The sequence below is a fragment of the Meles meles genome, chromosome 8 (genome assembly GCF_922984935.1).
Source record: "Meles meles chromosome 8, mMelMel3.1 paternal haplotype, whole genome shotgun sequence".
Lineage (NCBI taxonomy): Eukaryota > Metazoa > Chordata > Mammalia > Carnivora > Mustelidae > Meles > Meles meles.
In genome coordinates this window covers 30712698-30737742 of record NC_060073.1, presented here as the reverse complement: position 1 = coordinate 30737742, position 25045 = coordinate 30712698, and the positions used below count along the sequence as shown (strand labels likewise).

Sequence of the window (25045 nt, the reverse complement as noted above, 5' to 3'; positions counted from 1 at the left end):
CTTCTCTTGGATCCTTCCCACTAGTAGCTATGGTTCTGGGTTTGTTTTTCTATGGACAGAATTTTGGCATCCGAGAGTATGATTCCAAAGACGACCAAATATTTCAGAGGCAAAGTGAAAGATTCGAATGTTCAACCTCCATAATAACAATAACTTATACTTAGCACGGACCATGTGCTAGGCATTATTCAGGGTAAATTATGTGTGGCATAGGTCCTATTAATTTGTCAACACAACAACCCTGAGAGGTTGGCTATTGTCCCCATTTTATAGGTGAGGAAACTGAGACAGGGAGAGTTCAGAAATTTTCCCATGGCTGTCAGCTTTACAGTGGCAGCACCAGAATTTGAACCCAGGCAGTCTGACTCTAACAATGTTTACTTATTCTGCACTGCTGTCCGATGGTGGATGTGTTCTGGAAAGCCAGCTCTATCTGAAGTTGGGAAACTGGGATGGGTCCTGGCTCTGCCATTTGTTAGTGGGCCATTTAAAGGAGAGGGGACACTGAGTTTCTCTTCTGTAAAATGGGGAAGCTCCAGGGCGATATTCTGTCCAATAAGAGTACCGTATGCACACGTGCTTGTGAGCTAGACAGTTGGGGCCAGAGGCGGACTTGGGAGTATTACCTCCTTGTACTACTCTCCTGGAGATGCAGCCTCAGCTTGTGGAGGTTTGGTGCAAAGCACATGATGAGGCCACAAGGCGCTGGTATCAGAAAGCCATCTGATATTTTGTCAAGCAGATGTGTGGCTTCATCACCATTTCTGCTATAGTCAAACTATAAAAACACCCTGATTTGGGCCCATTGAAAGAACATAAAAATATTTGAAGGGCTGCTGAAATTGGACCTCACTTGATATTGGAGTTCTGCTTTCTTAAATCTACTGAGGCCAAAGTCCAATTTGTTGCAGGAACTCACCTCCCCCTAAACTCAGGCCCGAAGGTGGGACAGATGGAGCACAGAGAGCAAGATGCCTGGGAAGAGCCTCCCAGGCCCTTAGAAGGAATGAGGTCTGGCCCTGCTCAGTTTTCTGTGCCAAACTCACAAGCAGCTTGATTTCCAGGGAAAACTCCTAATTCCTGCTGTGGCAGTACCTTCAGTGGGAAACAGCAAGGCACCGTGGAAAGAACACAGGGAGATTTGGGTCTTGTTGAATACTGGTTCCCCCAAATCCCATCAGATTACCTGCAGCTAAGACAAGGTTGAACTCATTGCTTGCTCCAGTCAGGCAAAGCATCTCAAAGTGAGGGAAGTACAATTGGGGTATTTACGAGGTTTTGAGGGTCCTGGATTAGGATTAGATGAGGATTAAGGTATAATAGTTTCAGATTAGTGGTCAGAGCAGGGCAAGAGTTTCAAAGGGTCTTGGAATATCAAAAGTCATTTGATGGTATACACTGAAACATCAGGTTGTTGTAAGTAGGTTTGGGGGAAGTTAGGTGCAACTTTTGTCTTCCTGGCCAAGAGTTTCCCGGAAGAGTAAAGTCATGTTGATGAAGGCAGTGGAGTTGTAAAGTCCTATCAGGGAAGTCAGCTGAATTGTCACATCCGTGTAGACAGTATGCTGTGTGGGTGTAGACCCTTTTCAGTGTTCATTCCAACTCCTGGCAGTAGTAGCCTACTCACTGTGTGAGCTGTCGTTACCTGTGAAATGGAGATATTCATACCTACTTTACAAGAGATTTTTGAGGATTGAATCATGCAATATGTATAAAATACCTTGAACAGGATAAGTGCTCAGCCATGAATGAGTTTCTGAGCTTTCAGAAATAGCTTCCAAAACTATCTTGAGGAACGAGGCCTCTGCATCATCACGGGGCTGCTACCAGAGTTGGCGGTTGGAGAATCCTGCGGCTGTAGGCACAGCCCAGGGCCCAAGAGTGGATGTGATGCCCCCTGCTTTCTAGCAGCTAGACCTAGCTTCAGACCAAAATCTTGTGCAGTGCCTCTCCTTGATGGAACCTAATTTGCACTCAAAACCCTAGCAGCAAGGGCATTCTGGGGAGCACACGTTTTGGTTTTCTAGCCTCTGTGTGCGAGAAACAGGTGGGATTGGGTGTGGACCAAGGCAGTTCATGCGATCCAACACAGCATGCTGTTAACACTTTGCTGTCAAGTCAGGGTGGCTTCTGCAGTGAGTAGCCCCAGGCACTGGCCTCTGCTCCTTCCCCCATCCTTATTCCACAGACCACTAGAGTCTCACTCTCCAAAGGGAGCAGAGGCAAGGAGAAGAGAAATAAATTGCTCTACTTTGCTTCCTGCCGAGAAAGGAGGAAAGGTTAAAAAACCAGTGGCTGCTGGTATAATGTACAGATCACCGGAGCTGAAGATTTATACTCGAGTGTCTATCCAGGTTCATTGCCCCCATTCTGCCTACCCCAGACTTTCCCCCATAACCCAGATGTAGCTCATAACCTTCCCCTCCCACCTACCCCTCCAGCCTAACTACATCTTGTACTTAGCCTGCTGAGTATTTAGTCATTCACAAATTATGCCACCTCACACAGTGGCATGAGAAATGGGTATCTCTGTTGTGCACCCCAACATTTCCCACCACTATCTTGCAAATCCCTATGAGATGTGTTCTCTGAATGAGAAAGGACAAGAGTGCTGTTTGAAGAAGGTGAAAGCCTGAGCTTTGGCCTTAGGACTGCCCGTTTCCTTGCTGTGTGTATTGGTCTATTAGGATTGCCTTCACAAAGTACCACACACTGGGTGACTTTAAACAACAGAAATTAATTTTCTCACAGTTCTGGGGGCTGGAAGTCCAAAATCCGGGTGTTGGCAGGTTTGACTTCCCCTGAGGCCCCTCTTCTTGACTTGCCAAAGACTGCTTTCTTGCTGTGTCCTCCTATAGCCTTGTCTCTGTGTATATGGGTCCCTGGTATCTTTCTCCTCTTAGAAAGATAACAGTCCAGTTGGATTAGGGCCCTACCTTTAGGGCCCTAATGATATCACTTAGCCTTAATTACCTCTATAAAGGTCCCATCCCCAAATACAGTCACATTGGGGATTAGGGCTTCAGCATGAATTTGGGTGGTGGTCACAATTTGGTCTATAACACTGTGTGATCTTGGGCAAGTCATTTAACCTCGGGCTTTAGTTCCATTATGTATGAAATGAAAGGACGGAGGCAGATGGCTTCCTTTCTACTCTTTGATTCTCTCATCTCTGTGGGGGAGTTCAGCTCTTAAATGGCATTGAGATGGTGACTTGTTTTCTGAAGTGAGACCAGTGGGTTATGTCACCTTCTCTGTGACCTTGCCTGTCCACTGAGGAGGCCCTGACTACTGGGTTTCCATCGCTCTTCTAGCACTTTCCATACTCACTGCATTGTGTTTGTAATGAATTCCTGGCACCTCTGTCTTCCCCCGTGGTCTTTACACACAAGGATTCCTTCCTTACCTTAACTCAAGGAGGAAAGGCCAAGCCTACCCTGCAAGATTTGCAAGTAGAAAACACCAAACCTTATTCTAGGCCCCAGTTTAGTTCTTGTTTGTGCCTTTTGCCTCTGGTGGGTCTTGTACCTGCTCCCCCTTTATTGTCATCCCGCACTCCATGGCTAAAAATGAGCGTTTATTTTATTTCTGGTGGTAACGGGACCCCATCAGATAATGGTTGTGATGTTCAAGAAGTACAAATAGGTAAAGAGGACTAAAAGTTCCAAACATCCAGTTATAAAATAAATAATTCACAGGCAGGGATGTAAAGTACCACACAGGGACTATAGTCGATTTAAAAAAAAAAAAAAAGTACAAAGTCAAGCAAGCTCACACATTATTACCGAGGAGAACCACCGCCTTTGTTAGGCAGCAGAAAGAGGCCTCTCTGGAAGTGAAGGCTAATGTTCATTTTCACAGTGAACTATAAAAAGGTCATCAGGAGCAATAAAATTTTCATAGTGTTTATGCTGTCTCCTCTGGCTTGGCCTGTGTTCTTGAGATCATCTAAGGCAGGAGCTATATGATTTAGAGCTTTAGTTGATCTGCATAATCCATTAAATGTCACTTTTTTCATTGCAGAAGCTATTTCTCTGCAGCACACACCTGCTGCTGCCGGTGGAATTTATAGCCAGGACACTGTGTGATTTAGGTTTAGGAGGAATGTGGTTATCTCCGCCATCCCCGGCTGCCCTCGGGAATGTGGCTGTGACTATCCTCAGAAAGTGGAGGCGAGTAGAAGAGACTCCCCCACCAGGAATTTCTGTGTTCTCCACCACACACCTCTGTGGACGCACTTCTCTTCTTCAGAAATTGCTCTGCGGGTGCTGTGTTCATACAGGGGAGAAATGCATGTGCAGCACCAAGTAAGAAGGGGTTTTGAAAAAGGCTTTGGAAATTGACTGCTTATAGCAAACTGATCGTCTTATTTGGACCAAGAAACTGCAGAAGGAGCTTTCATGTGTGTACATCATAGGGAATGGTTTGGACAGCATAGAGAGGCTTTCTTCTAGAATCCCAGGACTGTGTGTCTCTAAAGTAACCAGATTTTAGGGAGACCAGTATTGGACTCAGGCTTCTGAGATGTTCACCAGAAAGACAAGAGCTCCTAGAACAGGGGCAAGCAGCTGCGAAAACTGAGGTGTGCTGATGCTAGAGAGGATGTGGACATAGCCAGAGAGGAGAGGCAGTCTGAGATGCTTATGAAAATCATCTACAACATGGAGATGTGACAGCTCTGAGCTCCTGGTGGGTAAGAAACCAGCTGAAACGAGTGCTGATCCTCTAAGTCAACTGTGGAGCTTTTTCATGTGTGGATAACCTTGACCCTAAAGAGTCTGACTCAGTAGGTCTGGGGTGGCTGCTCTCAGAAGCTAAGCTGGGTTTTGGGAACCACCAAGACAAGAAACAGGAAAGAAAGTAATTGGGAGTAGCATGGCACTGTGCTAAGAGCATGGGCTCTGGAGTCACAGAGCCCAACTTCAAGTCCAACTTAGGCAAATCACCACTGGAAACCCCATTTCCTGCCCTCTCTTTCCAAGTGTGCTTTGTTAGACCTCAGAACCTGGAAAACTAAAAATTACTTTTCCAGGGCTCTCATACAGAGAGGGTTCTGGATGTAAGCTAGGGTCAGCCAATCGGAAGTACTTCCATGATACCCAGAATCAAAGGCTACACTTCGGCTATGGCTCTTTCTCCAGGAGAGCAAAGGCATGACTGCGTTGGCTTCTTTTCTACAGCATCCTGACTCTTTGGGTGTGTTCGTGGAAGCTTAAGCCATTCCTTAAGCCATTTATTTATTATCCTTGGTAAACCCCTTCCTGCTTATGTTGGCTTGTCTGCATGGAAGTCTAGCTGATACATGGGGACAATAATATCTGAGTCAAAGTGTTGTTGGAGGATTAATGAGATAATGTACGTTAAATATCCATAAGTAGCTGGACTCCGTAAAATCAGATACTTTTCAGAAAGAAACAAGACGTCCAGCTAGAAGACACTGGAGGAGAGTTTGGGAGGATTCCCTGTTGATCAGGGAATCGGTCATGCGGTATCTCTGAGCGTCTGTGCGCACTTCCATCTCAACATTGAAATTCATGGTTGCCCGGGTGAATCCAAGCTCTCTGGTCCTTCATAAAACAAAACACGAAGCCTTGGCACCCAAGATGGATGATTGTAAAATCTAAGTCCCAGATACACACTGGTGTTGGAGTGTTCTGTAGAGCCTGTCTGTGGACTCTCCTTGCACCAATGGCAGAGGTCAAGGACACAGACTCCGGAGTCAATTTTACAAGTTCATATGCCTTGTCTCCCTCTCTAGCTTAAGTTGTAAATCTTACCTGCTCGGTTTTCAGCTGTCTGAGCTCAGCTTTCCCACCCGTAGAATGAGGGTATGAGTATCTCCCTTAGCATCGCTATGAGGCTTGAATGAACTAATGCATCTGAACGACTCAGCCTAGCCAGGTACGGTGCAAGTACATACATCATAAATGTTAGCTACTGAAAGGTTGAGAATGATCCTTTACCCGGAGAGCTTCTTCTAATTAAGAAATATGCCTGAGTCTTTTTCACAAGCTAGTTAGCCATTTCTCCTGGATAATCTTGATAAGGTACAGCTGTAGGTCTAGGCCTATCTCAGAATATTCTGATTTTAACCTGGTAGATGATTCGGCACAATTCCAGTGGCTGGATCGTTTAGTTGGTTATATTATTGCTAGAAATCTTCATTGAAGGATGATCAGATTTAGGTTTAAAAGTAGATAAGAAGGGTAGATATCCTGGCATTTTTCTCAGAGTGACTAGATGCTTGACAGTTTAGTGGATGGTGATAATAATTATGCTACAGTGGCATCATTGTTATTTTTTAAATAAACACATTTAGACTTTTGGATTTAGCCAGCATTTTGTTAAAATATTTACCTTCCCATGCTGCGGTGGTGGTCATGATTAATGAATATTATAGCCGTTTTTTTCCAGACCATTTGGTTTATTTCTGTGTCATTTATATTCCAAAGAAAGGAGGTTCAGTGCAAGGAGCTCGTTCTGCTTCGTGAAGCCATCCAGAGAAACCCAGGTTCTTTTCTCTCACTGTTCAGCAATTTCCTAAGATGTGCTCCTAGTTTATACAGTAGAAGCAGGCTTACCGGTTACGTGTCTTCTGTCCCAACCCAAAGGAAGGGTATGCAAGAGTACAGGGATAGCCACACCTATGCAAAGGATAGCCAATCTTTTTTAAAAAAATTTTATTTAGGGGCGCCTGGATGGCTCAGTCGGTTGAGTGTCTGCCTTTGGCTCAGGTCATGATCCTGGGATCCTAGGATCAAGTCCTGCATTGGGATCCTTGCTCAGCAGAGAGCCTGCTTCTCCCTCTGCCCGCTGCTCCCCCTGCTTATGTGCTCTCTATTAAATAAATAAGTAAAATCTTTAAACAAAATTTTATTTATTTATTCTTAAAATTCCATTATAATTAACATACCATGTTATATTAGTTCCAGGTATATATATATATATATATATATATATATATATATATATATATATAATATAGTGATTCAGCAAGTCTGTACAGTACCCAGTGCTCATCACAGTAAGTGTACTCTTAATCCCCTTCACTTTTTTCACCTGTTCCCTCCCCAACCATCAGTTTGTTCTGTATATTTAAGAGTCTGGTTTTTTGTTTGTCTCTTTTTTTTTCTTTGTTTGCACATATGAATGAAATCATATGATATTTGTCTTTCCCTGAGTGACTTCTTTTTAAAAATTTTTATTCATTTATTTATTTGAGAGAAAGAGCATGTGCACGTGGGCACTCAAGCAGGGAGGGAGCAAACGGGGAGGGAGGGGGACAAGCTGACCCCACGCTGAGTGGGGAGCCAATGCGGGGCTTGATCTCTCAACCCTGAGACCCTGACCTGAGCCCAAACTGAGAGTTGGGCACTCAACCAACTGAGCCACCCAGGTGCCCCTCTCTGCGAGACTTATTTCACTTAGGATCTCAGGGTAATTATACCCTCCCGCTCCATCCATGTTGTTGCAAATGGCAAGATTTCTTTCTTTATTATGACTAATACTCCATTTGTGTGTGTGTGCCATTTCTTCTTGATCTCCTCTGTGGCAGGCTCTATTCTAAACCCTTTTAACGTTTTGTCTCTTTTACATCTTACACCGACTATGTGAGGGAGGTAGTTCATAGGTGAGAAAACTGAGGCACAGAGAGAGGTAAAGTGACTTGCCCAAGGTCACACAGCAAGTATATATAGAGCTGGGACTTTCATCTGGTCTGTCAGATCACAGGGCTCATGTTCATACCGACTGAAACTGGAGAGAAAAGAGAGAGGGGAAAAAAACCTAAAAGCTCATTGCACAGAGTAGAGAAACCTGAGCTTGTGCAACCTTCATCTGGGTCGCACTTTGGCCCTGGCCCTCTCCCACAGTGTTCTATGGATAATGTGGTGCAGCTGACCTCAGGACATGAGGGACAGAGGACAGAAGGACAACCCTCTCCCAGGCTCTCCCCATACAGTGGTCGGAAGTGTCAGCTGGGAATATTTCCTTTCAGTCTCTAGATTTATAATAAAATCTTATCAAACATCTTGAAGAAAAAGTGAATTTCAGGTGTTGAGGTATTTGGGACTACAAAAATGGGTAAAATGGAAATAAAGTAAGTATTTCCAGCTCAGTAGAAGACTCTCTGATAGAGAAGTGGAATCTTATACTGGAGATGTGGGAGTTTTTCCTCACAAAGTTGGGGGTGGTGGTGGTTTGCAGTTGTGCATAAGACTTGGATGGTCAAGACTTTGGTTGCTATTGACATTTGCAAGAGCTGAATCAGAGATGGGGATTTTACTGGAAGGCTGCAGAGGGTACACCCCAGGAGAGGGCACATCTGGGCTTGGTGAGAGAAGAACCATCATATCAAGCACTGACCAAGTTCCTATTCTGTCTCTGTCCTTCTGTCCTGCTTTCTTTGCCCCACACCTTCTCTCATTTCTGCTTCTCTCTCTGTATTCTCCTTTATGTTTCTCTGGGTCCATGGTACTTTCTCTGCTACAAGTAGCCAACGTGAAATGGCAGCATGGAGTCCAGTGTCCCACACACAACCAACAGAAGACTGTGTGGTCCAGACACGGCCTGATTGGAGCAAGGCCAAAAGTGAAGGACATCTCCTGGGCCTGGTGTTCACACTCAGGCCAGCTGGCAATAGAGGATAGTAGCAAAGCGTCTTAAGTTTTTAAAAGAGAATATTTTGTAGAGAAGGGGCTGTGTGCTAGACAGATGTTCCCAAAGTGTCTTCCACAGCTGGATAAAATGGCCATTTATGGGTCATTTACTTTGTACAAAACCCTCTCCTGTCTGAGAGTGGAAATCAGGACTGCCCCAACTGTTCTGAATAATTTTATTCATACCCCAGTCTAAAGCTTCTGTACAGATAGGTGTCCAAGGAGGTAAACAAAGGGAAATGAAGCTACAGCTCTCTCTGCACCAGTGACAAGGGCACCTTGCTTAGAAAGTGGAGTTTACCGAAAGACTTACGACCTGGAAGATGCCGGAGGTTTATCTCCTTAGAGATTAAACATGGTTTTGGAGTCAGCTAGAGGAAGAATACACTCAGCAAAACTAGATGAATCTAAACTAAAAAACTAAACTAAAACTAAAAAAACTAAACTAAAAAAATCTGAAACAATAAAAAATTTAGTCTGGAGAATTAGTTTACCAGAATGTGTGGCGGACGCCACAGACCAATCAACCCTTTTTTTTTTTTTTTTTTTTTTTTTTTTAAAGATTTTATTTATTTATTTGACAGAGAGAGAGAGATCACAAGTAGGCAGAGAGGCAGGCAGAGAGAGAGGAGGAGGCAGGCAGAGAGAGAGGAGGAAGCAGGCTCCCTGCAGAGCAGAGAGCCCGACGTGGGGCTCGATCCGGGGACGCCGAGATCATGACCTGAGCCGAAGGCAGCGGCTTAATCCACTGAGCCACCCAGGCGCCCCCAATCAACCCTTTTTACAGATCTCCATTGTCAACGCTGGCCTTGGTGACATCGCCAGTGGGTTTCCCCTCACTGTTCTCATTTTCTGTGCCAGATTTGGAGGACTTCACTGAAAATCTACAAAATCTACAAAAATCTACAAAAGTGAATTATCTTTTAGAAAAGTTGATTTCTCCTGACTTGGTATCATTTTGCGTTTGTACAAGGAGCCTGTGGAATAGCTTTCAACAGGCTTTGCCTAAGCACTTGCTGGTGCTTTACTTAATCACAGTTTTATGAACTCTTTGTACGCCACCAGCCAATTTTATGGCTCCAGAATCTTGCTCAGGAGACAGACACTGGTTTTTCCTGCAGTTGATTTTAAAGGCTTTACCATCTGGGATTTTTAGTAACTTGTGAATAGCAAATGGCTGCCATGTTTTCAGGATTTTGTTGCCCAAACTCTAGATTGGTTATGTGGGAAATGTGTGGTAATAAATAAATAATGTAAATTTGTTTCACTTTGATCTGTGGAGCTAATGGTCAAAATAGATTTTAATAACCGATAACTTATTAATTTGATTTCTTGCCCAAATGCTTAACTTAGTAGATAGAAGGAATATGTTACTGTATTAATTTGGATTTCCTAAGAACATTTGACCCCTAATAAAATACCATTTCTCATCTTCCCCTCCCTTACAGCAGTGTTAACTACATTCAGAAAATGGAAACCAAGCAGGGTTTAATTGACTTAATCAGGAGTTATATTTGCTTGCAAGGAGCAGAATACACCTGAACTAAAAAGCCTTCTATTTTGGAAAGCATTCAAGGGTTTCTCGTGGACCCAGTGGTTGGAGTACGGCTGAGTCTGCCTAAAATATGGAACTGGAGCAGCTAATCTCTCTAAGTTTCTCTCTTGTGCGTGTCACACTTGCAAGTCATCTCATCTCTTCTGTTCTTCTCTCTTTCCAAATCAGCGTTCTTTGTTGTGGCATATATGTGTACCAAACATGGCTTCCTGTCTTCTGTCACTTCCCTAGGCAAGCATCCAACATGGAATGACAAGGTCTCCAGGTCCCACTTTTCAATTCCTGGGGAACAGTTCAGTTAGACCAGATTGGACCAGTTAGCCATTCCTGGTCCAAGCATCTGTGATCAAGAAGCCACAGTCATGTGATTAGCAGTCTTCTCAGCTGGGGCTATGAGAGCTGATGCTCAGAGATAGAGAGGGGCAGTTGATACAAAGAGGTTCCCTCAGGTGGGTGGCGAGGAGGAAATCGTCAGTGTCCTTGATTCACCAGCTGTGGAAACGGCTTATTTGCATCCCACCGACAGCCTGGAAATGATGTCTATTTCCTGGCCTGTGTCTATGAATCCTGCTGATTTCTTTCTGTTTTTCATTTGGCCATACTTTCACCTCCTCCCTTTTCTTCTCCTCCTTTCATTTTCTCTCCTTCTCAGTCTCTCAGTTGATGCTTCAGAAAAGTAACATATTATGTTACATGAAAGAGCTCTGTCAGAGGGAGCCCAAGAGTAGCCTCTCATTCACACTTTCCCAGTGCTAGACTTTGGTCAAGTCACTTAGTCACCCTTGGGCCTGGTTTCATTTTCTGAAAACTAATGGACCTAGGCTAGATGCTGGGAGAAACCTTAGAGATCACCTTTTCCAGGATGCTAAATATCTGTTCACTCGACTGTCATTCCGCAAGTACAGCACCCATAGCAGACATTACTAATTGATCCCAGCATGCTTCCCTGCTGATCCAGGACTGCCTTTAGAATCCTCCACAACAGGTCAGGCAGTCACTGCCAATCAGAGGAGGCAACCAACCCTTGAGACGTGACTCATTAGCCATCTCTGAGCAAGAAATGGAGGCCCAGATGTCTACCATCTTTCCTTCCTCATACTTTCCTTAGGGAGGAGGGATATGTGAAGCCATTATTCCTAATTCCCTGAAATTTTGAAAGACAGCATAATAAAAGCCCTCCTCTGCCCTTTTCTTCCCAATTATTCATTCTTTTACAAAAACTCTTCTTACTTCCCGACCTAAGTCCAGGCCAGCCTTTAATTTCTCCTGTGGCTGAAGAATTGACCGCTCTTTCAGCAAAGATGAATCAGCCATGTTTGTCTGGGAGCCTCAGAATTCGCCTGGCTCACTTTGCCACTGTGTGGTGGCAGGCAACAGTGAGAGTTATTTTACTTCTTGAAAATATGTTTTCTGCGGTTATATTTGGACTGGAAAAAAGATCCTTGCAGTCTCAGCTCAAATTATGTTCAATGTTCCTAATTGCTGTTACCCTCAAATATGATAGTGAGTGAGGTCACGTCTTCAGTTTACATTTCTCATCTATATTTACGAATGACACAGCTTTGGAACATCTGCTCTGCCTACGGAGGGCTCATTTTTGCAGATGATGCAGCTGTAATGGCTGCTGGCACCATTGTTTCCTCGACGACGATGCTAGGAAACATCTCTTCCTTTCTGCCTTTCCCGCTGGTTGCTGTTTTTTAAGTTGCCTTCTGGAATTCATTTTGCCAGGAGAGATGGGCTTAAACTTCCAAGGCAGCATATTTTTATTATTTCTGCCCAAAGCCTTCTTCCGCAAATAGTGATGGCAGTCTCCCCATGGAGCCCCACCTCATTGTTTAAGAGCTCTGTAGGTAGGGAAGCTATAGGTCTAAAATAAAGGAGACAAATGTACAACCTTTGCAAAGCTCAGACCTGGGATAAAATCATATCTCTAAGGCATAGGTACCTTGGTGTTCATAGAGAACATAGCCATCATTTTATTCCTCATTGGAAAGGGGTACTGCTCTAGATGCATGAGGAAGAGTGGGGGTGTGGTTCATACAGACAACGTTTGAATGCCTTCCTGTTGTTGTTACTGACTTCCATTTTAAAGTATGACAAGTTAATAAAAGTGCAGACTTAAATATTTTCATTTCTGGAGCCAACGTTCCAGTTAAAGGAAATGGAGAGGACAGAGGAACATGCTGAGTCACACCATGAGCATGCCTGCGCCCGGTGCAAAGTGTGCGAACTACAGGTTCTTCATCAGATAGCTTGTAAGCAAACAGAAGGAAAGGAGGGAGAAATGTAGAGATTAAAAGACACTTAAAAGACATGGCAAAAGAAAAATTGTTCTTGGGTAAGATTAATCTATGTCTAGGGGGATAAAATTATTTGAAAATGATTTCTTGGCTTAAGCCATGTCACAATGTATGGGCTCTTATCGATGACTTGATTTTGCCCTCTTGTGTTAGAGACAAGGAACATGGGGCCCAGTCAGGCAAAGTGATTTGCTCCGTGTCTAAAAGGGAGTAGGTAGGAGAACCATGATGGGACTCCAGAACTCCTGGCTCATGTGTGAAGCTTCTACTATTTCCCCTGAGTATGATCTTTAACATACATTAATTGTATCTTTGAGTTCATCGACATAGATAAAATCACAGCAGAGTTGACTACATCTTGAGACTCTTTGTGTTAATCTGCTCTGTTAATTGCTTTTCAAGCAGATTGGCTCTGGTCTTGTCCTGTGTAAAGTGTCTATAAGCCCAGGAGCTGTAACATTCCCTGATTTATGGATTCACAGAATAAAATTAGTCTTTTGCTTTCTAGTTGCTTTGACATTATATAGTTAGTTTCATTGTTCAGCAACATTAAAATGCTCTAAGGTTGCAATTAAAGCTATAAAATAATCTTTACTTTTGTTATTAAATCTCATTTTTTTCCCAAAAGTTCTGGCATTGATTTAAATTACATATTTTCACACGTGTAGCACTTTTTCTTGGGGAATTCATTCTTAAGTAGACTGGCTGTTTTGAAAAGAGGGAACTGCCTGATATAAATCCTCAAATTTTGGAATAAAGACATGTGTATCACTACCACACAAGCAATTCAGCCAACAAATTCACTTTGCTGAAATAGATTTTGGGTTAAATTATTCAATATTTCCATCCAGTTCAGGAGAAAATAGATCTTAATGGAGGCTATATAATATGCTATATTATGCTACGGTGACGTTTGTTATTATTGATTATTTTTATTTTTGAAAAGAACCAGGATTTGAGGCTCAATTACAAGTAATTAACAATCCAACCAATGTGCCACAAGAAACATTTAGTTCTTCTTGGTATTTGTAAGAAGTCAACAATACATGCCACTAGTTCACTGGCGGTGGTTCTTACAATTATTTACTGTGAAAATAGTAGCACTAACCACTCAGAGTGGAAGATAGAAATGTATGTTATTTATCTGGAGGATAATAATGTACATTTTAACTTCAAGAATCCGTGGATTTAAATTTACACTGGAGCAAGAGGTGTGGAAAATTTTAAGCTAGAGAAACTCTTGACTTCAAGAGACCTTTTTTTTTAAGATTTTTTTTTTAAATTTATTTGAGAGTGAAGGAGAGAGTGAGAGAGAGCACAGAGGGAGAGGGAGAAGCAGTCTCCCTGCTGAGCAGAACGTCCGACGTGGGGCTGGATCTGAGCCAAAGGCAGATGCTTAACCTACTGAGCCTCCCAGGGGCCCCCTGCTGGTATGCCTTTTCTTGACCATGATGATCCAAGACGGTAGGGATAGACGTGCCTGGCACGTGGGTGTCTGGTGTGTCCTGGTGTCCTGCTTACAGGTCAACTGGAATTTAGAGTACCCTGAGTTGCTCTGGTTTTTATTTTCCTAACTGTGGTTCCAAATACCCCACTATGCCTGGGTGGGAGGCCTGTTTCACCTGCTATTTAATTTGACACTTAAAATTAACCACCACAAGCATCTTCCTGATAGTAGTGTTGTGAGGATGAAATGTGTTCATATTTGTAAACAGGACAGAAGTGGACTACAGGAAACGTTCAGGAAGTGCTAGTATCTGGCACACAGTAGGTACTCAGATTAATGAAATGAGTGTAGGGAGGCTAAGTCTCACGTCTGTGGTAGGATACTTTTATTGTGGACTCTTGTCTTTCACACAGATGGCAGTTACACAGACACACATGTGGCATGTCCCCCCCTGCAGACCAAATGGTGTGCAGTCTGTCCTAGGCTCCTCCTGGACAAGATCTGAATCTGTTCTGGGTAGGCCAGGTGGGGAGAGCACCAGCATTCTGCTTCCCTTCTATGGGCACCCGACTTCTGGGCCAGACATCTCATCTGTTGTTAGTCACAGATTGTCTTGGTGTCGAGGAGGATGAGGGAACATCCATTGCCAATGCTGAACAATTATGTCTAACAATTTGGGTTATTACTAGATAAACCAAGGCACTGGGAGATAGAAGTGAAACTTTTCTTGATGGAATAAATTTAAACTTAAAATAGGTAGATCTTACCATTCTATACCAAATGAGAGAATATGTAGTCTCAGAAACTTCTAAATTATAGAATTTTAAAAAAATGTTACCTTGGTATGACCACATATGTAAACACTAGACCAAACAATTTGTGAAAATTACTTGCTATGAACATATTGGCTGTCTTTTTGGGTTTTGGCACTTCTGAAGGATTTGAAAATTATTTACTTAGAATAAATATTTTCTTCTTTTTTACCTTAAAGGTGGTTTGTTTAATTGTTATTCAGTCCTAATAGAGTTGGTTGATAATTTCTTTTTATAAACATCTGAATTAACAAGTTCTGGTAGGATATTCATAACCAATGAATATCACTTATGTGATAGTAAAACTTACATCTATATCAGTCATCAATGAATATGAATTAAAGATGAATAATAATATTTGACATGAATAGGGGCAGCATATTCTGCTTCTTGGCCCCCACACAGACACCTGCAGAGATTCAAAGTTTAGTTGTATCAGTATCCACGGGGTGTCACACAGCCTTCCCAGTAGAGCATTTTTCTTGTTTGTCTCCAGTCAAGGGGGAAAACAATCAAGCTGCTGATATTATCATTTTACCTAAATCAACTTAATACCCCCAAAAGACATTAGAGCCGGTCTGTATAAGGATGGTCCCTTATATTTAAGAGAACTTTACAGATCTCTTAGGGCTCAGTCTTATGCAGTCTCAAGGGATGAACATCAGTAGAAGAGTCCATGAATAAGTCTGATGAAACAGACAGTGAAACAGGCCAGGCCAGCTGTGTAATTTCAAAGAGCATGTTTTCAGATTCCAAGATGGGTTTAGTCCTCTCGTCAGTTCTTCTTTGGGTTTTCTGTGTCTGAAATTGCTCAAGGGCAATGACTTTATACCCTGAAAGGATTTCAAGTTAGAGTTCCCCCAACGTGTTCTTCAGAGCGGTCGTTCCTTGGGATAGTAGTTGGTATCATGCAAAAAAGAAAAAGAAGAAAGAGTTCCACAGTCAACTCGTTTGGGGATTTTCTAGATTAAATATAACATCTGTTTACTGTAAGTCTTTTGGAGACTTTGGGGTCCTTGTCTGCACTGTGAATCTCTTGGAAGAGATTTCCTAAGCTATTTTGAATACAAAACCCTTTGCCCTCAGAGTGTCTCGTGGAACCAATATTTATGGCAACAGTTGTTGGGACATGGTTTCCTTTGCTTGTTCTTAGTTTTAAAGACGGTCAGTTTGTCTGGATGTCCCTAATACAGGACAATGTAGATGACACAACGTTGGGGTTGCAAATAATAACCTTTAGGAAAACACTGAAGAGAGCTGAGTTTAGCCTAGGATTATACTGTTTGCGCCTCAAATGCAATGGAAAGTCTTAACATTCTCTTTTTGTGTCTAGTATGTTTTGTGCAGTGCTTGTGTGTTGTGTGGACTGTCATGGACTTTATAAGTTTTTGAGTTATTAATTGATCATTTGTGCATTAAATGATTTATCATTATATATATACATACATTTTTTATAAAATTGCATATATGTGATCCTGGAGTATACATGGGTTTCTACTTTTTACTGTAATCTCCCCCCCCCATTTTTGCTTTGCTGCCCTGCATTTATTTACATTTTTGATTATTTTTTGTGTCCTTAATATATCTCTTTTTGGATTTTGATATTAAAGCAGTACTGGTTTCATAAAATGAATCGGGGATGTTTTTATATATCTCAAAGGCCTGAATTAGTTTAATAATGTTAGCATCACCTTGTTTTTTTAAAAGGTAGGTAGAACTCAGCCAAATATTTCTGCTCCTGGTGCCTTTCCCAATAGTGCCTCCTTTTTCCTATGTTAATTTGTTCCAGTTGCTCATTTCTGGATTAATTTGGGTTATGAAAGTTATTCCCTTATATATGTGTATTTCTTTATTCTGAGAACATGTACGCAAGCACCTCTTGTTCTGCCTCTGCCTTCTCTTCTCAGCATCTCAGCCCTCGCTGTAGTGAGATTCACATGCCCGGTTTGTAAGCAGTCTTAATGGGAAAGTGTTTACTTTGCAACTGTGCCGAGTAAGTCATTTCAAAAACCACATTTATTCCCACATGATTGTGGGAATAAGCAGACTTCGGGGGAGAAACCCAATGCAGAGGCTCAGTGAGCCTTTACTAATGCCAGGAAAGCCCAGTGGATCACCAGGCACTCATTGCAGAATTACAGCTGGAGACAAGGGATTCACTGTAAGAAATGTGAACCATGCCTGAGAAGTTTGAGTAAGTTTATCGCGAAGTAGGATTATAATCATTTCCTGTTACCATAGTTTAGAAAAAAAGGCATGACTCTGAAACCTCTTAATTAGATTTTGTGCTCCCTGATGACCATCATGGGAAGTAATATTGTATTAACTGCTGACCACGTACCAGGGTGTGGAACACCCAAATATTCCATGTGGGTTAATGCCGTTCATCCTCAAGACGACCCATGAGACAGAGATTATTACTACACGCATCCTGTGAGGGGCAAACGGGCACAGAGAGGTCTGTAACTTGCCTAAGTTGGCATAGCTGGAACAAGGCAGGTGGACTGTGAACCCAGCGACTCTGATTCTAGAGCCCAAACCCTTCACGGGGACACCTGACCACCTTCCTGGTAAGGGTTACAGTGTGTTCATCTGCATCTATCTGAGAAAGGATTTGGAGGATAAATGGCTAAGTGATTGAGCAAATAAGGGAGGTAATTGGCTATAATTCTAAGCAGAAAGGGACAAGTACTCTAATAGAGCTAAAAATGACGAGTTGTGGAAACAGTGACATCTTAATTATGAGATTATCACTCAAAAGCAGTTTACATTTACATTTTCAACATGGTGCGAAGTCCAGTAATATGCCTTTGCCCAACTTTCTAAGGCCCGATTACTGCTTTCCGATTGGCTCAGACTTTCCTACATCTCTGGTCTTTCTTGACTAATGATTAAAATGGTCTCAACTCCCCTCAGGGCTGTTAGAATGAAATAGCAAAAACGAATGGGAAGGTTTGGAAAAGTTTGCTGATAGGATTACCCTGTCTTGGAGGATTCAGTTATTAGTATTTAATCAGGTTTTCTATGGTTGAGTTTAGGCTGTCTAAATAGTGGGATGAGGTTTTGTTTTTGTTTTTTCAAAGAGAGTGTGTGAGTGGGGAGGGGCAGAGGGAGAAGGAGAAGGAGAATCTGAAACAGGCTCCAAGCTCAGCCTGACAAAGTGCTCAACACAGGGCTCGATCTCACAACCCTGAGATCAGGACCTGAACTGAAATCAAGAGTTGAATCTTTAATGGACTGAGCCACCCAGGGACCCTGTTGTGGGGTGAAGTTTTTAAACTTATGAATGACCTTATCAGAAAGATCAGGATAATGGCAGAGTGGAGGGGAAGGAGAGAGACCCCAAGTCCCACTGATTTACTTCTGAAGCAGATGGTGTTCAAGTTAGATGTGGGTGGTGACCTTGTCCATAAGAGGGGTCACTACATCTGTCCCACCTGCCACAATGTAATTATGATGACAGAATTGGGAGGAGATGAGGCTATTATTTATAAAACTAAAAATGTATGAATAACCTGTATTTTATTTTTTTTAAGATTTTTAAAATTTATTTAACAGAGAGAGAGTGAGAGCAGGAACATAAGTAGGGGGAGTGGGAGAGGGAGAAGCAGGCTTCCCGCCAACCAGGGAGCCCGATGTGGAACTCCATCCCAGGACTCTGGAGTCATGACCTGAGCCAAAGGCAGACGCTTAATGACTGAGCCACCCAGGCGCCCTGACAACCTGTATCAGGAGGCAGTTAAACAAATTATAATACCTTGTCTTACCGGGAAAAACATGCAACCTTATCCAATATGAAAAAATGCCTTAAAATGATGTAAAAAGACCAAAAGCAGGTGCAAAGTTGAATGTGCAGTGTGATCACAGGTCTGAAAACACATAAACCAAAGCTCTTCCTAGAATGAAATCTAGAAGTACAGTTCATCACAGTGTGAACTGTGGTTTCTCTCAACATGGTGGGACATGCTGGTGGCTGGTGCTGCGGGATGTGTGGGACTCTTTTCCTTCAACTTTTCCATTGTTTCTAAAGTTTCTGTAATGATCACATAAAGTGAGACTTTAAAAAAATGAAAAAGAGTAAATGTATTACTGTCATAAGGGGAAATCCATTTTATTTTTAAACCTGTTCACGAAGGATTTGAAAGCAATATATATATATATATATATATTTATTTATATATATATAAAAAATATATATATATTTATATGTATATATATATATATTTTTTTTTTTAAAGAAAATTGCTGTGAAAGAGCTTTGATAGATAAAAAGCTTCTGCGGAAGCAATAAACACAGCCTTCTATTTGCTGGCATCGCTTCAAGGAAAGGCAGTCTGATTGTGTTTAACCGGCACATTGAAAAAGCCCCAAGAGAAACCGTGTCAGGAAGACTGTCCCAGGGGCCACACTTCAGAACCGTGGGTCTGGGGTGGGTGCGTCCACAGAGAGGTGCTTCTTGGTTCATCTCTGTTGAACTTCTGGGAATCGAGGTCTTGGTGACGTAGAGCTATGCTCAGTAATGTTTGCCAAAGCAGCACCAAAGGGAGACTCGGCCTCACACTCGGGCTGCCATGTGGGCTCCAGACTGTTGGGGTCCCTCTGGGAGGATGGAGCTCACTCTGGACCTGGTGAAGGAGGAAGAGCCAGTCCTTCCCACACAGAGTGGAGAGCTTTGGCTCTGAGGTCAGAGGGCATGAGTTGTACTTGTCTATAGGGTAGCTGTCTGTATGACCTTGGCCAAGCCAGCTTTTAACCTCCCTGGGGCATGGTTTGCTCGCATGTAAAATCGAGGTGAGAAGTTTTATCCTCTACCTCCCAGGTACTGTGAGGAACAAGGTGGGATGAGGGTATGACAAGATTCTGCAAACCGTAAGGGGGTCCACAGTCGTGGGGGATTGTGACAGCGCACCATCTGCAGGGCATTTCTGAGTTTTGACTAGCATCCGAGGCCTCTGAGGAAGCCCATCCATGCCTATGCTGGACTAAACAAGTAATAATAACAAGAACGATATCAGTAATAGTGTTTTGGGAACACTATGTACCCAAGCACTGTTCTAAGGACTTTACATGTATTACCTCATTTTAAAGATGCATTTATTTATTTTAGAGAGAGAGAAAGAGCACGCACAGGGAGGGGCAGAGGGAGAGGAAGGGAGAGAGAAATTTTAGCAGACTTCTCACTGAGCCCGGAGCCTGATGCAGGGCTTGATATCACGACCCCGAGATCACGACCTGAGCCGAAATCAAGAGTCGGATGCTCAACTGACTGAGCCACCCAGGCGTCCCTGTATCACACCATCTTCATACTTAAAACAATTTCATGGTAATGTAGTTACCATGAGGTAGGTACTGGAATAGTCCCCATTTTACAAATGAGGGAGAGGCACAGAGAGGTTAAGTAACTTGTCCAGGGTCACACAGCTAGGATATGGAGGAGCGGGATTTGAATCCAGGCAGTCTGACCCTGAGGCCTGATAGAAAGCTGCCGGTATTTTTCTCTGACATACAAGGACGAGAGGGTTGGGATACTTGTTTATTAACTGGTTGTCTTAGTTTCTTGTATTCGGGAGCTGCTATTGATCAGGTTTGCTTTTTTTAAGTGTTGCAGTTAAGAAAACCTGCTGGTGGGCAGTGAATGGGACAAAGCGGATGGCTTCATGACCGTGGTTGGCAAAGTGTCCCAGGCTGGCTGTGGGAAGGACTCCTTCTCCTCAGTGTCTCCAGCAGGCAAAGGAAGGAAGCGCTGAGCAGGAAAGGTCTATGACTACGGCCACCTTCCAGTAGTCGGAGGAAACAAGGAAGCCATCCAGAGCAGCGCTGGGAGGCCCTTGGATCTTGAATAGAGAATATTTCTTTTTTTTTTTTAAGATTTTATTTATTTATTTGACAGAGAGAGATCACAAGTAGGCAGAGAGGCAGGCAGAGGACGGGGGGTGGGGGGGTGGGAAGCAGGCTCCCTGCCGAGCAGAGAGCCCGATGCGGGGCTCGATCCCAGGACCCTGAGATCATGACCTGAGCCAAAGGCAGAGTCTTTAACTCACTGAGCCACCCAGGTGCCCCAAATGGAGAATATTTCTTAAGTAGGAGACTCCGATGACTTTGGAAAGGAGGGTCTCTCCTGGGGTCTGGGACAAAAACAGCCATGCACAGGCGACTGACAGAGGGACTGAAGAGAGAAGTTCAGAGCAGAGAAGAAGCAGCAGGGGAGCCTGATATACATGTGGGCTTTTGCAAGGTTCAGGTTTGTAGGCTATGCAGTGGGAATACTTTGAGCACACGGCTCTGGAGACCAGATCTGGCATTCTGTGCAAGTAGTGGGAATGATGCGCTACCAGCGTGAAGGGCTTCGGGAGGACAGAGGCACAAACAACTCATCGTTAGGCATCTGGGTGTTACCCGCAGGGGCTCAAGGTCTGGGGAGACTAGGGAGGCAGTTCTCACCATTTCTGACATTCTCCTTCCCAACCTGGCCAAGCACTTCCTAACCCCTTTTATGTTTCATTAGTTAATGAACTTCAGTTCAAGGGTAAGTTTAGCCCTGATGGGACTCCATGCAAACTTGATAAGCAAGTTATTTCCAACAAAAATCTGTCTCTGCTCTCCGTCTTTCTTTATCCAGAACATCCTTCAATGTCTTACCATTTAAGCTATTTCCTTTTAAAATTCCCTTGGTGGGACACACTCTCCAAACACAGGTAATTGTTGGCTTGTCCCTAGAATGAGTGATAATTTTTTTGTTTTTGTTTTTGTGTTTTTTGTGGGGTTTCTTTAGAATGAGTAATATTTTTAATGTTCAGAAAGGATCGCTAGTTAGGGGCTTATGCAGGAAAACAGCACTGTCTGTCATCTCCCCCTCTAGTATGTGGGACATATCATTGCTTTCTGTGCATTTTTTAAAAAGACTGTTACCACAGTTTTCTGCAAAGAGTAGTTCATGTTATTCCAAGTAGAAGAAAGTTAGGGGTTTTGGACAGGAGAAGGGGATGGATTGGAGAGTCAGATTTCATTAAGAAAAAAAGAATTCAGTAATTTGATTAGAATGGTGTTGCTTCTTTTTCTCTTTGAAAAATGGGACTTAAATCACTTCTTGGCCTTTTGGTTAAGATCCAGTGAAAAATGGGACTTAAACAGAAGAATACAACCTGTTTCATAGCAACATTCCAGCGTGTCTGTGACTGATTCTGTTGCTATATAACAGATTACCACAAACTTCTGGCTCAAAATAACATGCGTTCATGATTTCCCAGTTTCCATGGGCATAGTTTCTCTGTGTGTTTCTCACAGTTCTCTGCAAGAGGTCTTACAAAGCTGCAGTTGTCTTGTGGGTTGGGCTGTGTTCTCATCTGGATGCTTGGCTGGGGAAGCATCTACTTCCAAGTTCACTCAGGTTGTTGGCAGAATTCATTTCCTTGTGGCATCCATATTGAAGGTCCTAGTTTCTTGCTGGCTGTCCATGGGAAGCTATCCTCAGCTCTGAGAGACTGCTCGTAGTTCCTGGAGACTGCCTGCAATTCTAGAAGTTGCCCATAATCCCTTGCCACATGGGCTTTCCCTGTAGGGCCTCTCAATTCATGAGACCATCAAGGAGAGCAAGTCTACTAGCAAGACTGAGTCTTAGACAATATAAACACAAGTGTGATATCCCATCACTTTGCCATATTCTGTTGGTTAGAAGCAAGTCACAGATCCTGCTCATACTCAAGAAGAGGGGTCACACAAAGGCATGACCACCAAGAGACAGGGATCATGGGAACACTGTAGAGTGTGTCCAATGTACTCCTATATCCATCCTATATCACGCTTCTACTTCACTGCCTTTTTTGAGTGTTTTAAGCTTTCTGTAATTTGGTTTTGCCCTACTTTTCCTAATTTACTTTTCCCTTCTTAATAAATTAACTCTCCTTTCCCCCTAAAATTTTTTCCTCCCTTTTACCCCTTCCATGATACATCAATTAATACAAATATATTTTATTTATTAGCATAGACATAATTTTAAAATCTTGTGTATAAAGCAGAAGTAATTTTCATTTAAATGAAGAGTTCTTAGCTGTGTTTTGGCTTCTGAATCCTTTTGAGAATCTCATTAAAGCTATAGAGGTTCATTTCCCAGAAGTGAGGGACACAATCCTGTATCATTTGTTATTGTTGCTGCATAGCAAACCACCCCTAGCTTAGTATGGTAAGATAGCTACCATTTTATAATGCTCATGGTTTTAGGAATCCAGATGGAGCAGAGTGAGGATGGCTTATCTCTGCCTCATGATTCTTGGGGACGCAGTAGGGAAGACTGAAACAGCCAGGGTGACTTGAATGGTTAGGGACTAGAATTACCTGGAGGCTTCTTGAGTCACATGGCTGGTGCTTGGGCAGGGATGACTGGGAATCTTGGCTTAGCTGGGACTGTTGACTGAAGTACTTACATGGCCTTACCATGTGGCTTGGGTTGCTCACAGGGTCGTGGCTAGTTCCAGGAGGGAGAGTGAAGGAGTATATGGAGAACAAGCCTTCCAAAAGGCTGAGTGGAAGCTGTCTGGCCTTTTGTGATGGTAGCCTTGGAAGTCATGTGTCATTGCTTCAGCCATACGGTAATTGGTTGAATGGTCTCAGGCCACTCAGCTCCAGGATGAGGAGACATAGACCTCACCTGTTAATGGGAGGCATACAGGAGAAATTGCAGCCATTAAAACACACACACACACACACACACACACACACTCACACAAACACACAAACATATTTAAAGGACTATATTATCTGAAAATTGAAAGAGATCATCGAGGATGACCTATTTCAGTCCTCTACCATGGCTCAACTCCTTTTCACAACTTTCCAGCCATCCCATGCCTGGACCACTGTGGAGGCAGAGAGGTTCCTTCTGTTCTCCTGTTATCCATGCCCACCACTTTCCAGTCTGTTCTGTTCTTCACTCCGTAGCCAGAATGCTAGTTCTAAAACACAGATTTGCTCCCGTACATCACCCATCTTCACTACCCACCCCACTCCACTTCAAACCAGATTTCACAACTTCAACTCCCCTTGATTTGTTTCTGTCAGGTAGTTCTGAGGTTTTTAGGTAATGGAGAAAGCTCTCAAAGTAGATTTTCTTTTTTATTCTTAATTTAAAATATGACTTAAGGGCACTTGACCACCTCTGGGGTCATGAACACCATCAACACTGCAGAACCATGGAAAGGGGGACCAGAGAATTGTCTGGCAAGATTGTTTCTCTTCCCGAGCATGAAATTTCCAGCTTTCTGCTCAGTTATGTCCTTGCCTCCTTTCCTGTGGAGCTCACAATTTTGAACCCCTCCCTCCTTTCCTTTCTACCTGCAGCTTTATACAGGAAATATTGGTGCTGACAGTCTGAATTCTCTGTAGGTGCTTGTAGTGACCCTGGGTCTTGTGAGGTGTCTCTAGTCCTCCGTTGGATGTGAATAGCTTATCTTTCAGAGAGGAAGACTTAGGGTCCTAAAAAGACATTTGCATCCAGATACACAGTTCTCTCATTTTGCATTTTGGGTTCTTGCATCAGGTTCATTTTGGTGTCACTGGCCATGGCAGGTGATCATGTTGATCTTCCATTTTCTAGGTTGTGAGTTTCCCAGTCCAACCCTTGTAGGTGATACAGAAAAAAAGATTTAAGATACACAGGTGTCTTCTGCATCTTTGCTCAAATAGGACTTTATCAGAGACTCTTGCTCACCATCCCTGCCCCGGAGGGTGGCTGCCGTATTTGCACCTGTGTAATGATGTCATTGTCTGAATATGTTTAATGAGTCTTCTGCACTGGGGCACAACTCTGTGAGATGGGGGTGGTGACTGCCATGCCCACCCCTTCTCTCCAGGACCTCCAGAACCTCCCAAAGCAGGCACTTGGTGATCTGCTGATGCCTGACCATGTGATATTTTGTTTCTCAGGAGTAGACAATCTACAGATAACAGTCAGCCCGACCCCAGAGTCACTTCCTCACGGGAAAGCGTTATCAATTTCACCAACATGGCCTTTCTCAGAAGTCCAGTCTTCCTCGGCAGCGGCCAGAATCCGGAATATGCTGGGACCGTCCCCTGACAACACGAGCATGCTGCAGCTCCCCCGAACACCTCCGCCGAAGACACACCGCAGAGCTAGGGCTCACGGGGACTTCTCTTCCTCTCCTTACCAAGGAAGTGGCCATAGCGCCTTCCTCGAGCCTTCCAAGGATTCCACGGAGTCTGTGGTCCAGCCGAGACCTCAAGGGGGAAAAAACGCAGCCTCCGTGTCAGGTTTGCCT

The 25045-nt window shown here is 43.3% G+C and overlaps 1 protein-coding gene across 3 annotated transcripts in view; it reads left to right on the top strand.

Moving 5' to 3' along the window:
* The window catches only part of KIAA1549L (KIAA1549 like), a 254787-nt gene that overhangs the window by 116955 nt on the left and 112787 nt on the right, over window positions 1-25045 (top strand). For all 3 annotated transcript variants that reach the window (XM_046017167.1, XM_046017166.1, XM_046017168.1), the window contains exon 2: window positions 24693-25037. In XM_046017167.1, the coding sequence (XP_045873123.1) occupies window positions 24693-25037 (345 nt within the window). The remainder of the gene's footprint in view (window positions 1-24692; window positions 25038-25045) is intronic.